Raw genomic sequence first — 19,608 nt, forward strand, 5'->3', positions numbered from 1 at the left:
TCAATCTTATTACAACAGTGGTTTAATTCAAAGTCGTATCGTGCAAACCAAACCCTTAAAATCAGGCATGATACCCAGTATATAGTCCAAAAGATAATAGTCCAAAGCTTTGACAGCATGAAACGTCTTCCTCCATGTCCGATCAACTCATTGATGTGTTGTAACAGCAATGTTGAAGTATGAAAATCCTTCAAAAGAATAACAGGGTCTTTAACAATAAAGCTCACTGTTAAGTTTGATTTAATGTCCGAATCTTTAGCAGAGATTTCAGATCCCAGCTCAAGCTTTGGCCACTCTCTGTCTGGCTTGCAGAGAGATTTTAGTTCATTGATCCATTTCTTCTCGCTTAAGAACAGTTCACTGTCAGTTTTCTGGAAACTTCATTCGCAGAATTTCCTTCTGTGTCAACGTATTTCAATTGTACCACAATAGTAATTCCCAATGCTCTTTCCATTGGAAGATCGTCTTTGTCTAAATCCAACTCTCTGGTTTCTTTGGTTTTGTCATCTAGTGGAATGCTTTCACAATTGTCGCTGTCCTACTTCGAAAGTATAAATCCTCCCTTCTTGCAAAGAGAAGTCAGATGTTCTACTGGTAGAGTTGCTTCCTGCTCAGTAGACATAGATTTTAAGCAATTATCCCTATGGAAGTTATTCTTCAAAGAGATTCTTAATTCATGAAATGTACTCTTCTCGCCAAACTTGCGTTTCAAAGTCTGGGTACGTTGCTCTGCCATATTACGATTATGATTATTTGGCAGATTAACACTTTCTTGTTTGAAAGGTTAGTCCCCACAACAGTGTACGTCAGTTTTCACTGAGTAGTTCATAACATCCATGAACTTCAACTCTTCTTTCGACATCTCTTCCGATTCCTTGCTGGTACTTTCATTAGAGTTATGATTGTATGGCTTCATCACCGGCTTTTCTAATTCATCAGTAGATATTTGATTAACAGCAATGGCAGGACAGTTCATCTGGTTTCCGATCTCGTGGTTCCTTCTCAAGGAGCCATAGATAACCCATCCAAGTCGGGTATTCGTAGCATATGGTCCATCACCTTGGCTCCTAACAATCTGTATAGGTTCCGAAACCTTCAAAACATTCATTCCGATAAGTAGATCAACACTAGAATTTATTTCAGATATCTTGACATCCTTCAGGTAAGGCCATTGCTTCAAGTCTTCATGTCTTGTTATATTTTGACGACCAACATAGAAACATAGAAACATAGAAAATAGGTGCAGGAGTCGGCCATTCGGCCCTTCAAGCCTGCACCGCCATTCAATATGATCATGGCTGATCATCCAACTCAGTATCCTGTCCCTGCCTTCTCTCCATACCCCCTGATCCCTTTAGCCACAAGGGCCACATCTAACTCCTTCTTAAATATAGCCAATGAACTGGCCTCAACTACCTTCTGTGGCAGAGAATTCCACAGATTCACCACTCTCTGTGTGAATTTTTTTTTTCTCATCTCGTTCCTAAAAGATTTTCCCCTTATCCTTAAACTGTGACCTTGTTCTGGACTTCCCCAACATCAGGAACAATCTTCCTGCATCTAGCCTGTCCAACCCCTTAAGAATTTTATAAGTTTCTATAACAGGCATAGTTCCATGCGTAAACACTTCAGATATCGGTATGAAATTATCTGCATCCAAACTGGATATCTCCATACTCGTAATGCAATGACTCATGCTCTCTTTATCTTTATTCATGGTACGTAATCGAATCATAGTCTCTTCTCCTGTGATATTCATCCTTCTCGTCAGGTTTTCTGTACAAAAGGTAGTCGAACTTCCGTGATCCAGAAAAGTATATGTCTGCAACACTGTATTTGTCTTGCTGTACCTTACCTGTACTGGTAAGATAGAAAAATCACAAGCTTCAACTTCGGCCCCAATATGAGCAGTTACTTGAGGCGAGATGATAGCATTTCTAATAGTTGACTTCTTGCCCTGTTCTGTTTGTTCCGGTTCATCTTTTATTTGCTCTGGTATTTCATCATCCGTTTGTTCCAGTTCATCTTCTTCTTCCCAATGCTCTGGTAGCTCTTCTTCCATGTGGGGTGCTTCAGGATGATATTGTTTGCACTTATAACAAATTATAGGACTCTTACAGTCTCTCACCATATGTCCCTTTTTCAAACATCCAAAACAGATACCCTTCTCTTTCAATAATAGTGGTGTAGCAAGATGGATTCAACGGTGGCTGAATGGGAGATACCAGAGAGTAATGGTGGATAACTGTTTGTCAGGTTGGAGGCCGGTGACTAGTGAGGTGCCTCAGGGATCTGTGTTGGGTCCACTGTTGTTTGTCATCTACATCAATGATTTGGATTATGGTGTGGTAAATTGGATTAGTAAGTATGCAGATGATACTAAGATAGGTGGTGTTGTGGATAATTAAATAGATTTTCAAAGTCTACAGAGAGATTTTGGCCATGTGGAAGAATGGGCTGAAAGATGGCAGATAGAGTTTAATGCTGATAAGTGTGAGGTGCTACATCTTGGCAGGACAAATCAAAATAGGAGGTACATGGTAAATGGTAGCAAATTGAGGAATACAGTTGAACAGAGGGATCTAGGAATAACTGAGCATAGTTCCCTGAAGGTGGAATCTCATGTAGATAGGGTGGTAAAGAAAGCTTTTGGTGTGCTGGCCTTTATAAATCAGAGCATTGAGTATAGAAGTTGGGATGTAATGTTAAAATTGTACAAGGCATTGGTGAGGCCAATTCTGGAGTATGGTGTACAATTTTGGTCGCCAAAATATAGGAAAGATGTCAACAAAATAGAGAGAATACAGAGGAGATTTACTAGAATGTTGCCTGGGTTTCAGCACCTAAGTTACAAAGAAAGGTTTGAACAAGTTAGGTCTTTATTCTTTGGAGCGCAGAAGGTTAAGGGAGGACTTGAAAGAGGTCGTTAAAATTATGATAGGGATAGACAGAGTTGACGTGGATAAGCTTTTTCCATTGAGAGTAGGGAAGATTCAAACAAGAGGACATGATTTGAGAATTTAGGGACAGAAGTTTAGGAGTAACATGAGGGGGAACTTCTTTACTCGGAGAATGGTAGCTGTGTGGAATGAGCTTCCAGTGGAAGTGGTGGAGGCAGGTTCGATTTTATCATTTAAAAATAAATTGGATAGGTATATGGATGGGAAAGGAATGGAGGGTTATGGTCTGAGTACAGGTAGATGGGACTAGGTGAGAGTAAGTGTTCGGCACGGACTAGAAGGGCCGAGATGGCCTGTTTCCGTGCTGTAATTGTTAAATGGTTATAAGAAATCTATCTTGTCTTCATATTCATTCGTCTTGAATCTACGACACCATCTTACGGTGTGACCAACTTCATCACATAATAAACAAAATGCTATTTGCTTGCTAGCAGACACATTTCTATTTCTTTCATTTGTCTTTTCCAAAGGTCTGGTCGTGATAGCAAAACTACTTCTCTTAGATTCAGATCTTTCTTCAGTTTTGGTAAAGGTAGAACGTTTTTTAGTTGCCATCAGTTTGTAATATTCTATAGTTCCGTTGTATGAGTCTGACATGTACCGTACTTCTCTCTAAAAATACCACCAGGTTTGGTAGCCTGGCTACTTGTTTGCTCTTATCTCGTATTTTGCCTGCCTTATCTCACCACTTTTCTCTCATTCTTCTGGGCAACTTGCTAATGATGATTTTCATATTACTTGCAAGATTCATTTCCTCCACGAAGCTGAGATTTCTCATCGAGCTGCAACAATCTCTCAGAAATATTGCATAATCACTCAATTTTTCCACATCCCGCTTGATTTCTTTCCAAGCATGGGCCTTCTCAATGTATGCGTTTGCAATCCTCTGTTTATTACCAAAACGTTCTTCAAGTAATCTCGCCTTTTTATAGCCCTGGTCGCTTGGCTCCATCTGACAACATTCTACAAGCACCTTCACACTTCCACTTGTGTAGTTCACCAGAAATCGCAAGCGCTCTTTTTCATCCTTAACTTTCATCTCTAACACCTCCTCTAGTGCCCTTACGAAAGTTTCAAACTGCAATGGATCTCCACCATACGTAGGAATTTCTACTGGTGGTAGAATGAGAGAGGTATTTTGTCGAGCTATGATCTTGTTGAATTCAGATTGCCTATTCAACACTGCCAATAATCCATCCTGAAAACTCTGTCTTGGCTCCACCTGTTGATAAACAGGCCTTTGTGATTCAAACTGGCTTGCTCAAGCCTGTGCACTAGGCCTCAAAAAAGCATAGTCCGCTATTGGTTTGTCTCAAGCATCCACAGACGCTCCAATAGTAAATGGTTTCGATCTAGCACTCATTTGCTGAGATGCAGTTTTACCCATCGTCCTTTGTTCCAATGGGTTTTCAAAGCCTAGAAATCTGGTGGACCTCGATTGTGGAATTGATCCAACTACTGGTTCACTTTGAGCAGTTTTTCTTCTTGGTCCAGAGCTCCTCATCCTCGACGATCTAGAGCTGCATCTTGACCCCTCACTTTCCAGAAGGTCCGTCTTTGCTTTGGCTATCGCCACCTTAGTGTCTAATTCCAGTTGTTCCTTACGTCGCGTCATCTCATCTTGCTATCGCGTCATCTCTTCTTTTTGTTGCCTCATCTCTACTTGTCGTCGCGTCATCTCTCGCGTTATCTCACCTTGAGGTTGCTCGATCTCATGTTTTTTCTTCATGGCATCCGCTTCTATTGGGAGCGTTGCTAACTCAGCTTTAACTTCCAATTGAGCAGAAGCCCTCAAAACCGAACTGGCTGAGCAACCAGATCTATGACTTGATCCTCGTGAAGATATATTGGAGATATTATCTTGCAACAAGGTGCCAGAATGGAAGATTCAAATACACAGGACAAGATGTTAAGAAGTCCCTTGTGTCAATAGGTGGGGAGCATTTCACGACATTCGTTGATTGTTGAGAGTGGTAGACGCTCAACATCTGTGGGGGGGGGGGCGGGGGGAGTGGATACGTATATCTTGGCCTGGGTAACCTTCAGGACAGTTGGGCACAGGACACATCATCAGTAGTGTACCCTTGCATCACTGGGTGTTTCGGCCTTTTAACACTATACACCCTCCACAAGGGCGGCCCGCTGCAGGATGATCAGCCCTCAGCGCATGTCCCGTGTCAAACCGTCCCAAAGATTCACCCTGAAATACTTAGGGCCCAGCATGGGTCTTTCCGCTTGAGCCAAATCCACCGGCTGCTTCTTTCAGCCGCCTCTGAGAGTGATCTTATGGTCTTCCGCAGAGCCTGACCGTGGATTCCAAGCTCCTTCAGCAGTCTGATGGTAGATGACGCAACAAAACCTCTGCATCCCACTTCAACTGGATAGACTTTGGTGTTCCAGCCACGCTGCGTTGCCTCTGCTGCAAGCTCTGCGTAACGCAGCTTCTTACGCTCATAGGCCTCCTCAACAGAGTTCTCCCATGGAACTGTGAGCTCTATGATGTAAGCAGTGTTCTGTGAAGGGGACCAGAACACCAAGTCTGGCCTGAGGTTGGTGGAAGCAATTTCAGGTGGAAAAACTAGTTGTCGGCCGATGTCCGCCAGCATCCTCCAGTCGCGGGCCCTGCATAGGTTTCCTTCTTCTGATCTGGTGGAAGGATGTTTAGATGTTTTCTGTCCTTCTCGGACAAAGGTTGTTGCCCTTAGGGGGAGGGGGTTGCTTGCTCTCGGAGGCAAGGAGTTGGTCGCACACCGCCTGTTCTCAAGGGCTGATGCCAGGCTTTTTAGTACCTGATTATGCCGCCACATGTATCTCCCTTGCGTGAGGCTGGTCTTGCAGCCTACCATGAGGTGTTTGAGGGTCGCTGGAGTTGGGCAGAGGGCACAGGTTGGATCCTCGCCGTACCACTGATGGAGGTTCTTTGGTGATGGAAGCACATCATAAGTCGCGCTGATGATGAAGCTGATCTTGCTTGCTTCCATTTCCCATAGTTCTTTCCAGCTGATCTTCCTCCGCTCCACACCTTCCCACTGCATCCATTGCCCCTGTTTGGCAAGAGAGACCGCCTTTGCACTTCTTGCAGCCTCCTCTTGTCGCCGCACCTCCTCGACCACCAATGTCCTCCGCTCTGATGTTGTGGCCTTTCGCCAAGTTGGTTTACTTGTCGTAAGGCCAAAGCCTCCTCTTCCCTGCTGGACTTGCCCCACGATGTCTTTGTGTCTCAGGGCTGATGAAGCTTGCTGTACTGCATCAGATGGCGTCCACTTCCGGCCAGTTACTAGGGGCGGCGCAACAGCACTGATGGTCTTGTCTCTAGAGTCCCTCAGTGTCATCTGAAGTCTTACTTTAGAACACTTGTATTCCTCTGTTAGACTAGTGAGAGGTAGTTCCAGGACCCCTTTGCCATATAGGCCGATGTTAGTTAGACATCGTGGGACCCCGAGCCATTTCTTCGCGTATGAAGTTATGGTTCGCTCCATCTTCTCCACAGTTGTTATTGGGGCTTCATAAATGGTCAGTGGCCACATTGTCCGAGGAAGGAGTCCAAACTGTAGGCACCAGAGCTTCAGTTTCCCAGGCAGTAGGGTCTGATAGATGTTCTCCAGACCATTGACAATTTCTTGCCTTATTTGTTCCACCTGCTCTTTATCCTTGAGACTTGCGTTGTACCATCTGCCCAGGCTTTTAACTGGCTGTTCAGACACTGTTGGTATTGGGTCGTCACCGATACAGAACCTTGTGTCTCTAAGCACCCCCTTGACTATGGAGCTGCTTCGAGATTTACTTGGTTTGATCTTCATTCGGGCCCACTTGATGTTCTCCTGCAGCTTTCCAAGTAGCCGCTTGGTGCATGCTGCAGTAGTGGTTAGTGTGGTCATGTCGTCCATGTATGCCCTGATGGGTGGCAGACGGAGCCCAGCCCTGGTTCGTTCACCGCCCACCACCCATTTTGAGGCCCTGATGATGACTTCCATGGCCATTGTAAAGGCCAAGGGTGAGACTGTGCAGCCTGCCATGATGCCTACTTCCAAGCGCTGCCATGTTGTACTGAAGTCAGCTGTTGTGAAGCACAGCTGCAGGTCTTGGAAATAGCTCTTGACCAGTGTGGTGATGAGCTCTGGTACATGGAAAAAGGCAAAAGATTCCCAAAGGAGTTCATGGGGAACTGAACCAAATGCATTGGCCAGATCGAGGAAGATCACATGTAGGTCTCTCTTCTCCTTCTTAGCTGCTTGGATCTGGTGCCAGATCATGCTTGTATGCTCCAAGCAGCCCGAAAATCCTGGAATTCCTGCTTTCTGTACAGATGTATCAATGTACTTGTTTGTTACCAGATAGGTGGACAGCCTTTGTGATACAATGCTGAAAAAGATTTTTCCCTCGACGTTGAGGAGACATATTGGCCGGAATTGGCTGATGTCTGACGCATCCTTTTCTTTAGGCATTAGCACGCCGCCGGCCCTTCGCCACGCCTTAGGTATTGTTTGCTTCTTCCACACCACCCTCATGAGCTTCCATAGAAAGCGTAACACATCCGGTGCGTTCTTGTAGAGCTTGCATGGTACTCCATTTGGCCCCGGAGCTGATGCTGCTCTTGCTCGCCGGACAGTGTTCTCTACCTCTTTCCATCTTGGAGGGCTGGTGTCCAGGTTGAATTCAGGTGGTTGAATAGGCGGGATGTCATGTTGGATGACTAACTGCTCATGCCTTTTCGTGTCTTGGTGGGCCTTTTCCAGGTGTTCCTCCAATTCCCGTTTTGATGTTTTCAAAGTTCCACTTTTTTCCTTTGCGAAGAGGTCTTTGATGAACTTGAAAGGGTCTTTGTAGAACCGTGTTCTTGTGTGTTCTTTCTTCCTGCGAAGTTTCCTCAAGTTCTCTGCTTTTCGCAAGGTTGCCAATCGGCTCTTGATGTCCTCTTGGAGTAGCATGAGACCTTCTCTCTCTGCCTCAGTTGCTTTTTTCCATTGCTTTTTCAACTGTCTCCTCTCTCTGATTAGCCTCTCGATCTCCTGCTGCCTCCTGGACTTGATTGGTGTTGGTAATTTCTTTCCACCTCTCCCTTTACTCACCCCAAACCGTTCTTCTCCATAGCTGTAGATTGTGTTGCCCATCCTTTCAAGCTTTTCCACTGCTGTGCCCGCTTGTTGCTCCAAGATATGTATAAGGTCACTGTTGACCGTCTCCCACTCTTTCTTTTCAACAGCTTTGGGCCATTTCACTCCAGGTTTGTGCCCTTTGATCTTTCCCTCCAATGGAGGTCTTTGTCGTTGTTGCGTGGGCTCCTCCACCGGCATTTCTGTGCTTGTATCACCCTCTTCAGTGACATGGGTGCTGATGCTCTGCGAACTTTGGTTTGAGTCCTGTCGCTGTGCTTCACTCGACTGATTTGACTGGTTGCTTCGTAAGAAGTACTGGTCAATGCGAGGCCCATGTCTCTGCTCTCTCAAGCACTTTTTCCTCCCTTGGTGGATCTTCAAGCCCTTCACTGATGTAATTTTCTCCCAACCACAAATGCACACCTGAAATTTGTGTCCCGCAGCTGTTGTGGATGTCTCATGTGCCATGCTCTCCTTGTCCGTAGTCGTTTCCGTTCCTGGGTCTGTAACCGTGTTATCAATCGGTGAGCCACCTTCCGCCCCCGCTCTCACAGGCTCTAGGGGTATTCTCTTTAATTTACTTTTAGTAGCATTTAGCGGGTGTCTCCAACTAACTGAAACAGCGTTGGGGACTGCTGTCATGGGTAGCTAGCCCATGACGGCCCCAGTGGGGTCTGTTCCCTCCTGTCAGCTGTCTCTCCAAGCTGTCACGTGGACTTTCCCATGTTGTCAGCTGTCCTTTCACAGCAGTCACTGGACGAGTCCAGATTATCAGAATCAAATACACAGGACAAGATGTTAAGAAGTCCCTTGTGCCAATAGGTGGGGAGCATTTCACGACATTCGTTGATTGTTGAGAGTGGTAGACGCTCAACATCTGTGGGGGGGGGCGGGGGGGAGTGGATACGTATATCTTGGCCTGGGTAACCTTCAGGACAGTTGGGCACAGGACACATCATCAGTAGTGTACCCTTGCATCACTGGGTGTTTCGGCCTTTTAACACTATACACCCTCCACAAGGGCGGCCCGCTGCAGGATGATCAGCCCTCAGCGCGTGTCCCGTGTCAAACCGTCCCAAAGATTCACCCTGAAATACTTAGGGCCCAGCATGGGTCTTTCCGCTTGAGCCAAATCAACCGGCTGCTTCTTTCAGCCGCCTCTGAGAGTGATCTTATGGTCTTCCGCAGAGCCTGACCGTGGATTCCAAGCTCCTTCAGCAGTCTGATGGTAGATGACGCAACAAATCCTCTGCATCCCACTTCAACTGTATAGACTTTGGTGTTCCAGCCACGCTGCGTTGCCTCTGCTGCAAGCTCTGCGTAACGCAGCTTCTTACGCTCATAGGCCTCCTCAACAGAGTTCTCCCATGGAACTGTGAGCTCTATGATGTAAGCAGTCTGGCCTGAGGTTGGTGGAAGCAATTTCAGGTGGAAAAACTAGTTGTCGGCCGATGTCCGCCAGCATCCTCCAGTCGCGGGCCCAGACCATCTGCCCAGGCTTTTAACTGGCTGTTCAGACACTGTTGGTATTGGGTCGTCACCGATACAGAACCTTGTGTCTCTAAGCACCCCCTTGACTATGGAGATGCTTCGAGATTTACTTGGTTTGATCTTCATTCGGGCCCACTTGATGTTCTCCTGCAGCTTTCCAAGTAGCCGCTTGGTGCATGCTGCAGTAGTGGTTAGTGTGGTCATGTCGTCCATGTATGCCCTGATGGGTGGCAGACGGAGCCCAGCCCTGGTTCGTTCACCGCCCACCACCCATTTTGAGGCCCTGATGATGACAAGATATTAGACGACAAGATCGCTACCAGCAGCGTCATGCATATCTGATCCATACAGAAGAAAGAACATCTTTACAGATCAGGAGGAAGAGCAAAGCTTTTGGTCACAACTTTGGAAAGACAAACCACATTTGATCAACAATCTTGAAGCATTTTGAGCTCTATCGTATGACCAAGGGTCTAGAGAGAGAGAAGCTGAACATTTTGAAACAGATGGACCTCTTGAAAGAGATTATGCATTACCCTATCCAGGAAGACAATGACTTAGACTTGGTGGGTAATCAGTGTGATGACAATCAGGACATTGATGAGGATGGCAATGATGGTGTTTCTGATGAGAAGGACAATTGCCATTTTGTCCTCAAACCTGACCAGATCAATGCAGATGGTGACAGCGGAGGAGACAACTGCAAGGACGACTTTGACAACAACATCCCAGATATCTATGACATGAGAACAGCGCCATCAGTGAGACTGACCTGAGGAAGTTCCAAAGGGGACGAAGCAGATCGTCCCTAACTGGGTAGTGCGCAACAAGGGCAGGGAGTTGCTGCCGACCGTCATCAACTTCAGTGGCACCGTCTACATCAACACAGACCACAATCTATGCTGGCTTTGTCTTTGATTTCCAGTCGAGCAACCGCTTCTACGTGGTGATGTGGAAGCAGGCCACCCAGACCTACTGGGAGAGTAAGCTGTCTAAACCCACCGATACGCTAGCGTCTAGATGAAGGTGGTGAACCCGACCACGGGCCGAGAGGGGGGAACACCTGTGCAATGATCTACAAAGAGACTTGCAACACCCTCGGACAGGGGCAAACTTTATGGCACAAACCCAAGAATATCGGCTGAGAGGATTATACCGCCTACAGATGGCACCTGATCCATGAACGCTAAACAAGCTTCATCAGCATGGTTGTCAATGAAGAGAGTGAGAGCTGGTTGCCATTTGATTGCTGGTTGCCATCTGGGTCGCTCTCTCTATGTCTCTCTCTGTCTATGTTGCTCTGTCTCTCTCTCTTTCTCTCTTCCTCTCTATCTCTGTCTCTCCCTGTCTCACTCTCTCTCTCTGTCCATCTGTCTCTCTCCGTCTCTCTATCTGTGTCTCTCTCCCCTCCCTGTCTGTCTGTCTCTCTCTCTCTCTACCTCAATCTCTCTCTCTATGTCCCTTTCTGTGTCTGTCTGTCTGTCTTTCTCTCTCCCTCTCTCTCTATATCTCTCTTTGTCTCTGAATCTCTCTATCACTCTGTCTATCTCTCATTGTCCCTCTCCCTGTCTCCCTCCCTGTCTCCCTCTCTGTCTCTCTGTCTGTTACTCTCTTTCTCTCTCTTTATCCATCTCCCGCTCCCCTCATCCCCGACAGAGAGAGTCTTGATTTAGACTGAGAGACAGACAGAAAGGGGCACACAAAGAGAGGGACAGAATGAGAGCAAAGAGAGTGGGTGAGAGAGGGAGAGAGACCGAGAGAGAGGGAGAGAGACAGACAGACAGACAGACAGACAGACAGACAGACAGACAGACAGACAGACAGAGAGAGACAGACAGATAGACAATAGGTGTTTAAGAAGGAACTGCAGATGCTGACAAATCAAAGGTACACAAAAATGCTGCTGCCCCCTCTGAGTTTCTCCAGCATTTTTGTGTACCTTCAATACACAATAAGTGCAGGAGTAGGCTATTCGGCCCTTCAAGTCAGCCCCGCCATTCAATGTGATCATGGCTAATCATCCCCAATCAGTACCCCGTTCCTGCCTTCTCCCCATATCCTCTGACTCCACTATCTTTAAGAGCCCTATCCAGCTCTCTCTTGAAAGCATAGAGAGACAGAGAGAGATATGGAGAGACATATAGAGAGACAGACAGAGACAGCCAAAAAGGGGAGAGAGAGACATTTTCTCCCTCGCAACATGGACCCGTTACAGTTTGCATACCGTCCGAACAGATCCACGGACGATGCGGTCTCCCAGGTTTTGCACACCGCTCTCTCTCATCTTGACAGCCAGAAGGGGGGCTACGTGAGGATGCTGTTCATAGACTTCAGTTCAGCCTTCAACACGATAGTCCCCACCAGACTGGCCGAGAAGCTACTGGAATTAGGGCTCAACACCCCCCTGTGTGCCTGGGCCCTGGACTTTCTCACCGCCAGGCCCCAGGTAGTCAAGATGGGAGGGAATACATCGAAGTCCCTCACCCTGATCACAGGATCGCCCCAGGGTTGCGTCCTCAGCCCCCTATTGTACTCCCTGTACACACATGACTGTGGCTAGGTTCAGCTCCAACTCAATAATCAAGTTTGCTGATGACACTGTGGTGGTGGGCCTGATCTCAGACAACGATGAGAAGGCCTACCGGGAGGAGGTGGCTGATCTGGCACTCTGGTGTCAGGACAAGAGCTTCCTCTTGAACATCAAAAAAACTAAGGAGCTGATCGTGGACTTTAGGAGGGAACATCATCCGAGGACGTAAACACCATTGAGGATAAATGGGGATACTGTGGATATGGTGAGCTGTTTTAAATATCTGGGAGTCCACATCTCTGAGGATATGACATGGACATCACATGCCGCAGCACTTGTGAGTAAGGCAAGGCAGCCTTTACCACCTCAGGCAATTGAGGAAATTCAGAGTGTCTCTGAGGATCCTCCAGTGCTTCTACTCAGCGGCTGTGGAAAGCATCTTGTCCGGAAATATTACAATCTGGTTTGGGAATTGCTCTGCCCAGGACAAGAAGGCTCTGCAGAGAGTAGTGCGTTCGGCCGAACGCACTATGGGAACTTCACTCGCCCCCCTGCAGGAACTATACATCAGGAGGTGCAACTCCAGAGCTAATAAAATCATGGGAGACCCCTTCCACCCCTGCAACGGACTGTTCCAGCTGCTACGGTCAGGCAAACGCCTCCGTTGCCATGCTGTGAGAACGGAAAGGCTGGGAAGGAGTTTCTCCCCAGAGGCCATTAGGACTGTAAACTCCTATCTCACCAGGGACTAACTTTTACTGTACCACTCTACTGCTTTTTTTAAAAAGTGCTGTTTTTTTCCCTTTTACCTTCCGCCCGCAATATTTGATATGTAAAATAATATGTGATTCTGTTCCATTCTGTTTGTAGTTTGTTTGGTTGTTTGTTTTTCTCTTTTTGCACAAAGTCCGCGAGCATTGCCACTTTTCATTTCACTGCACATCTCGTATGTGTATGTGACGAATAAACTTGACTTGACTTGATTTGACATTGAGACAGGGAGAGAGAACGAGAGAGAGAGACAGACAGAGAAAGACAGAGAGAGAGAGAGACAGGTGGAGAGAGAGAGAGAGACTGACAGAGAGAGACTCGGCTTGTACTCGCTAGAATTTAGAAGATTGAGGGGGGATCTTAAAGAAACGTACAAAATTCTTAAGGGGTTGGACAGGCTAGATGCAGGAAGATTGTTCCAGATGTTGGGGAAGTCCAGAACAAGGGGTCACAGTTTAAGGATAAGGGGGAAATATTTTAGGACCGAGATGTGAAAAACATTTTTCACACAGAGAGTGGTGAATCTCTGGAATTCTCTGCCACAGAAGTTAGTTGAGGCCAGTTCATTGGCTATATTTAAGAGGGAGTTAGATGTGGCCCTTGTGGCTAAAGGGATCAGGGGGTATGGAGAAAAGGCAGGTACAGGATACTGAGTTGGATGATCAGCCATGATCATATTGAATGGCGGTGCAGGCTCGAAGGGCCGAATGGCCTGCTCCTGCACCTATTTTCTATGCTTCTATGAGAGACAGTCAGAAACAGAAAGAGATAGAGAAACGGGGAGAGACAAGGAGGGAGAGAGAGAGACAGGGAGGGAGAGAGAGACAGCGAGGGGGAGAGAGAGACAGCGAGGGGGAGAGAGAGACAGAGGGAGATAGACAGAGATAGAGGGAGAGAGAGACAGAGAGAGATGAGATACAGAGAGAAAGAGACACACAGACTGAGGGAGAAACAGAGCGAGATATGGAGACAGACAGAGAGGAGAGTGAGTGACAGAGACGGGGAGATACCGAGAGACAGACAGAGGGAGAGAGACACAGAGAGAGAGAGAGAGAGAGACAGATAGAGAGTGAGCGACACGGAGAGAGAGAGAAAGACACAGAGAGAGAGAGGTTCAGACAGTCTCAGAGAGACAGGGAGAGAGAGAGTGAGAAAGAGTGAGAGGCAGAGAGACAGACAGAGAGATAGAGAGGGAGAAATAGACAGACAGAGACAGACACAGAAAGAGACACAGAGAGAGAGACAGAGGGACTGACTGAGAGAAACAGAGAGAGAGAGAGAGAGAGAGACAGGGACAGAAATAGACAGAGAGACAGAGAGTGAGAGACAGTGTGAATGACAGAGAGAGAGGGAGAGACAGAGACAGAGAGAGATGGATATAGAGAGAGACAGAGCTAGTAACCATATATAACCATATAACAATTACAGCACGGAAACAGGCCATCTCGACCCTAGTCCGTGCCGAACACGTATTCTCCCCTAGTCCCATATACCTGCGCTCAGGCCATAACCCTCCATTCCTTTCCCGTCCATATAACCATCCAATTTATTTTTAAATGATAAAAACGTACCTGCCTCCACCACCTTCACTGGAAGCTCATTCCACACAGCCACCACTCTCTGAGTAAAGAAGTTCCCCCTCATGTTACCCCTAAACTTCTGTCCCTTAATTCTCAAGTCATGTCCCCTTGTTTGAATCTTCCCTACTCTCAATGGGAAAAGCTTATCCACGTCAACTCTGTCTATCCCTCTCATCATTTTAAAGACCTCTATCAAGTCCCCCCTTAACCTTCTGCGCTCCAAAGAATAAAGCCCTAACTTGTTCAACCTTTCTCTGTAACTTAGTTGCTGAAACCCAGGCAACATTCTAGTAAATCTCCTCTGTACTCTCTCTATTCTGTTGACATCCTTCCTATAATTAGGCGACCAAAATTGTACCCCATACTCCAGAATTGGCCTCACCAATGCCTTGTACAATTTTAACATTACATCCCAACTTCTATACACAATGCTCTGATTTATAAAGGCCAGCACACCAAAAGCTTTCTTTACCTAGTGACAGAGAACAAGAGATAGAGAGAAGAGAGACAGACAGAGAGAGAGACAGACAGAGAGAGAGACAGACAGAGAGACAGACGAAGGCCAGGACCGTGGACAGAGAGCGAGAGAGAGAGAGAGGAGAGAGAGAGAGAGATGAGAGAAGGAGAGCAGAGAGAGAGAGAGAGAGAGAGAGAGAGAGGAGGAGAGAGGAGAGAGAGAGAGAGAGAGAGAGAGAGAGAGAGAGAGAGAAGGGGTCAGAGAGAGAGAGAGAGAGAGAGAAGGGATCAGAGAGAGAGAGAGAGAGAGAGAGAGAGAGAGAGAGAGAGAGAGAGAGAGCTGGAGTAATTCAGTGGGTCAGGCAGCATCTGTGGAGAGAATGAATGGGTGACATTTTAGGTCAAGACCTTTCTTCAGTTTAGTTCAGTTTAAAGATGCAGTGCGGAAACAGGTCTTTCGGCCCGCGGAGTCCGCGCTGACCAGCGATCACCCCGTACACTAGCACTATCCTACGCACATTCGGGACAATTTAACAATTTTGCGGAGGCCGATTAATCTACAACCCTGAATATCTTTGAAATGTTGGAGGAAACCGGAGCACACGGAGTAAAAACCCACGCAGGTCAAGGGGAGAACGTACAAACTCCACACAGACAGCACCCGTAGTCAGGATCGTACCCGGGTGTCTGGCGGTGAGGCAGCTGCTCTACCGTTGCGCCACTGTGCCGTTCAGAATTATATAACGGTTTCCGCTGCCATAAACGCACCCAATATGTGCTGTGGTGTCCTGTTTGCCAGCTTGTTGACCCTCTGTGTTCCCCTCCTGCAGGGTTTAGGAGCGGTTGCTGTGGATGGAGAGACGGGGATGTGAGCGACCATTGAGGGCGGCCAGGGTGCCGGTGAGCGGGCTGACCTTCGATGGGGGACCACATGATGGAGAAGCGTTATGAGTGCGACGTGTGTGGCAAAGCCTGGCAGAGCCCGAGCGATCTGGAGACCCACCGGCGGGTTCACACGGGAGAACGCCCCTTCAACTGTTCGGAGTGTGGCAAGAACTTTAAGACGGCGCATAACCTGAAGATCCACAGGCGCCTGCACACCGGCGAGCGCCCCTACACCTGCAGAGACTGCGGCAAGAGCTTCACCCGCTCCACCAGCCTGCGGGAGCACCAGCGCACCCACACCGACAAGCGCCCCTACACCTGCGCCCAGTGCGGCAAGGGCTTCACTCAGTCCAGCACCCTGCTGTCCCACCAGCGCACCCACACTGACGAGCGCCCCTACACCTGCGCCCAGTGCAGCAAGGGCTTCACTCGCTCCGACAGCCTGCTGATGCACCAGCGCACCCACACCGGCGAGCGCCCCTACACCTGCAGTGACTGCGGCAAGGGCTTCACCCACTCCAGCAACCTGTTGGTGCACCAGCGCATCCACAACGGCAAGCGCCCCTACACCTGCTCCCAGTGTGGCAAGGGCTTCACCCACTCCACCAACCTGCTGGAGCACCAGCGCACCCACACCGGCGAGCGGCCCTTCACCTGTGCCCAGTGCGGCAAGGGCTACACCCGCTCCTCCAAGCTGCTGTCCCACCAGCGGGTGCACGCCGGCGACTGTCCCGTCCCCAGCCCAGTGTGTGGGGAGGGCATTGCCATGGCCTCCCAGGCCCTGTCTCACCAGAGCATGCACACCAGTGACCAGCCCTACGACTGTCCGTACTGCGGTGCGGAGTTTGACAGCTTGCAGGGGTTGCGGCAGCACCAGCGGACCCACGCCGGCGAACAGCTGCTTCCACTGTGACAAGAGAGCACGGGGGCTGCGGAAGCACCAGCGGATACACACCGGAGAGAGACCCTTTGTGTACGCTGAGCGTGGTAAGTGTTTCACCCGCATGTCCAGCCTGTGGCAGCACCGGCGCACCCACAGCAGAGAAAGTCCCTTCCCTTGCCCGTCCAGTGGTAAGGTCTTCACCCTCCTTGACCACCTGCTGGAGCACCGGCGAGTCCACACCGGCCAGCGCCCCTTCACCTGCCCGCTCTGTGGCAAGGCCTTTGCCTGTTCCTCCAGCCTGCTGGCACACCGCCACGTGGATAGGAGCTGTTTAGGTAAACATGAAATGCTGGCAGGAATGGGTAACGTTTCGGGTCATTTTTTCACTTACCCATTCCTTCTCTCCAGAGATGCTGCCTGTCCCGTTGAGTTTCTTCAACACTTTGTCCTTTTTTGTAAACCAGCATCTGCAGTTCCTTGTTTTTAAACCATTCTGGTTAACCATCTCTGCACCTTCCCCAAAGCCTGCACATCAGTCCTGTAATGGAGTGACCAGAACTGTATATAATACTTCAAATGCTGCCTGATCAATGTCCCATAAAGCTGCACATATACATTAGTCTCTCTCCCCTCTCCCCACACTCTCCCCCCCATTCGTACAAATTCTCTCCACTGCACCCTCTTGTGTCCCCTCTTCTCACACACTCCCTCTCTCGCTCCGTTTCTCTTGTACACTCCCTCTCTCGCTCCCTGTCTCTCACACACGCTCGCTCCCACGCATCATCTCTCACACACGCACTCTCTACAGGCGCTCTGTCATACACGCACTCACACACACATTCTCACACACGCTCTTTCTCTCAAACACGCACTCCTTCTAGACTAGGCGTGCATTTCACCCTACACATGCACTCGGTCCGCCAAGGCCTGCTGGATCTCCCAGTTGCCAACCAGTTTAACTCCCCTTCCCACTCCCACACTGATCTTTCTGTCCTGGGCCTCCATTGCCAGAGTGAGGTTGAAAGAGCTAATCGTCAAATCTAAAATGGAGTCGTTCTACAAAACCATGGTCTAGTAGTACAAAAGAATGGCTCGGTGCCAAGTCTGAATGACTTTACAAATTATATGGAACACAATATGGAGGACAGGTTGTCTTTTTAATAAAGACATTAAGATGGAAGCCTGCGTAATAACATGTACTTCTTTCAAGGCCATAAAGAAGCCAAGATTGAAAAAAATAGCTGACTCTCCAAAGATAAGTAATAACTTGTTAATGGATGAGCTTGATTTGGACCCAGCTTTTCCTATATTCTGAAAGGCTACAGAATCTTTCAGTCATATTCAGACTTGGTAGGAGTGTTTTACTGATAAGAAAAATGTATAATTGTGCTAACTTTCCTTTGTTCTGAGAGTGGAGCCCGAGAAGCACTGAGCAACTTCTGTGCTCATTGTAGATCTTGCCACTCCCGTCTGACGAATCAATTAAAGATTGCCATGGTTTACCTGTAACAATTTTGTTGCTATCTGCTGTTTTAGAGACAAACTTTGACAAGGTGACAGGCTAGCTGGAGGAACAGCAGTGTCCAGACCCGACACGTCGCCCGTCCATTCCCCTCCAAAATGCCAGTAGAAGTCAGCAGATCAGCCATCCGTGGTGGGAAACGGTTGGAGAAATGTTCCTAATATAAGCCCTCCTTTCCACTGTCAAGGAGCAGACAATCAACAGTACCAGCATCTTCTCATTCATACTGTATCCAAGTGAAAATGCAAAAGTGAGCCAAGCTACACACAGCCGACTGCTCACAGTACCAGCTGGCTGCCACTGGCCCAATAAATTAAAGGCATTTTAAAGTGTTTTTTTTTTTACAGAAAGTTATGACGTATTTGTGCCTTATGTAACAAATAAAGCAAGTTTATCCTGACCTCACTGTGAAAGAGTTTAATTTGGTCAAGTTTGGTTTGTAAATTAAAAATGGAGATTGCTGAAAAACAGAAAGCAGTCAAATTTAAAAGAAAATTTTCCCAGCAGAATAAAGTCAGGGAAAATTTTAGAAGCTTGGTTTATACTAATCATTGAAACAATGTATTAACATAGAGATGTATTGTCTGGGCACAGCACCATATTAGATAACTGTCCGAACTGCCTGTTTCAGCTAAGGACAAGGTAGTGGCTTTCATCCAAGTCTTACAAGCTTGTTTAAGTTCACAGACGGATGCCCATTCTGGAACCAAGATGGAAGTGATTTGAAAACAAAATGGAGTTAGTTGTCCTTCCAGAATGGGCAGCTATACTGAAGCTGTGTCAAGATTTGAGAATAAGGCTGACATTGCAAATATATGGGCCCAGCCTCCCTTGTTTCCCTTAGGCTACAGATCTTTCACTCAGATTTAGAAGATGTGTTTTATTGATAAGAAAATATATATTTACACTAACTTTCCTTTGTTCTTTGAGTGGAGCCCTATCCAGCTCTCCCTTGAAAGCATCCAGAGAACCTGTCTCCACCGCCCTCTGAGGCAGAGAATTCCACACACTCACATCTCTCTGTGAGAAAAAGTGTTTCCTCGTCTCCGTTGTAAATGGCTTACCCCTTTTTCTTAAACAGTGGCCCCTGGTTCTAGACTCCCCCAACATCGGGAACATGTTTCCTGCCTCCAGCGTGTCCAAACCCTTAACAATCTTATATGTTTCAATAAGACTCCTCTCATCCTTCTAAACTCCAGAGTGTACAAGCCCAGCTGCTTCATTCTCTCACAATATGACAGTACCGCCATCCCGGGAATTAACCTGGTGAACCTACGCTGCACTCCCTCAATAGCAAGAATGTCCTTCAAATTAGGGGACCAAAACTGCACACAATACTCCAGGTGTGTATTCAGTATTTACTTTAATGTTATTTCACTGAGTGCTTACACAGAAGAAACAAAAAATTGTTTCTCATCAGTTCCCGTCAGTGCA

At 47.6% G+C, this 19,608-nt stretch overlaps 2 protein-coding genes across 2 annotated transcripts in view; both read left to right on the forward strand.

Moving 5' to 3' along the window:
* LOC116982908 (zinc finger protein 229-like) overlaps positions 1–19,608 on the forward strand; it is a 968,520-nt gene that overhangs the window by 792,697 nt on the left and 156,215 nt on the right. The gene's annotated exons all lie outside the window — the stretch shown is intronic.
* On the forward strand, positions 15,814–17,005 carry LOC116983052 (zinc finger protein 239-like). The gene has a single exon (XM_033036604.1). It carries the CDS (start codon positions 15,816–15,818, stop codon positions 16,680–16,682), a length of 867 nt encoding a protein of 288 aa, XP_032892495.1. The 5' UTR covers positions 15,814–15,815; the 3' UTR covers positions 16,683–17,005.

Source organism: Amblyraja radiata, chromosome 1 (assembly GCF_010909765.2).
Source record: "Amblyraja radiata isolate CabotCenter1 chromosome 1, sAmbRad1.1.pri, whole genome shotgun sequence".
Taxonomy (NCBI): Eukaryota; Metazoa; Chordata; class Chondrichthyes; order Rajiformes; family Rajidae; genus Amblyraja; species Amblyraja radiata.

What these genes read in the sequence shown, in the direction of transcription:
- LOC116983052 (XM_033036604.1), top strand. Translation starts at nt 15,816, where the DNA reads ATGATGGAGAAGCGTTATGAGTGCGACGTGTGTGGCAAAGCCTGGCAG.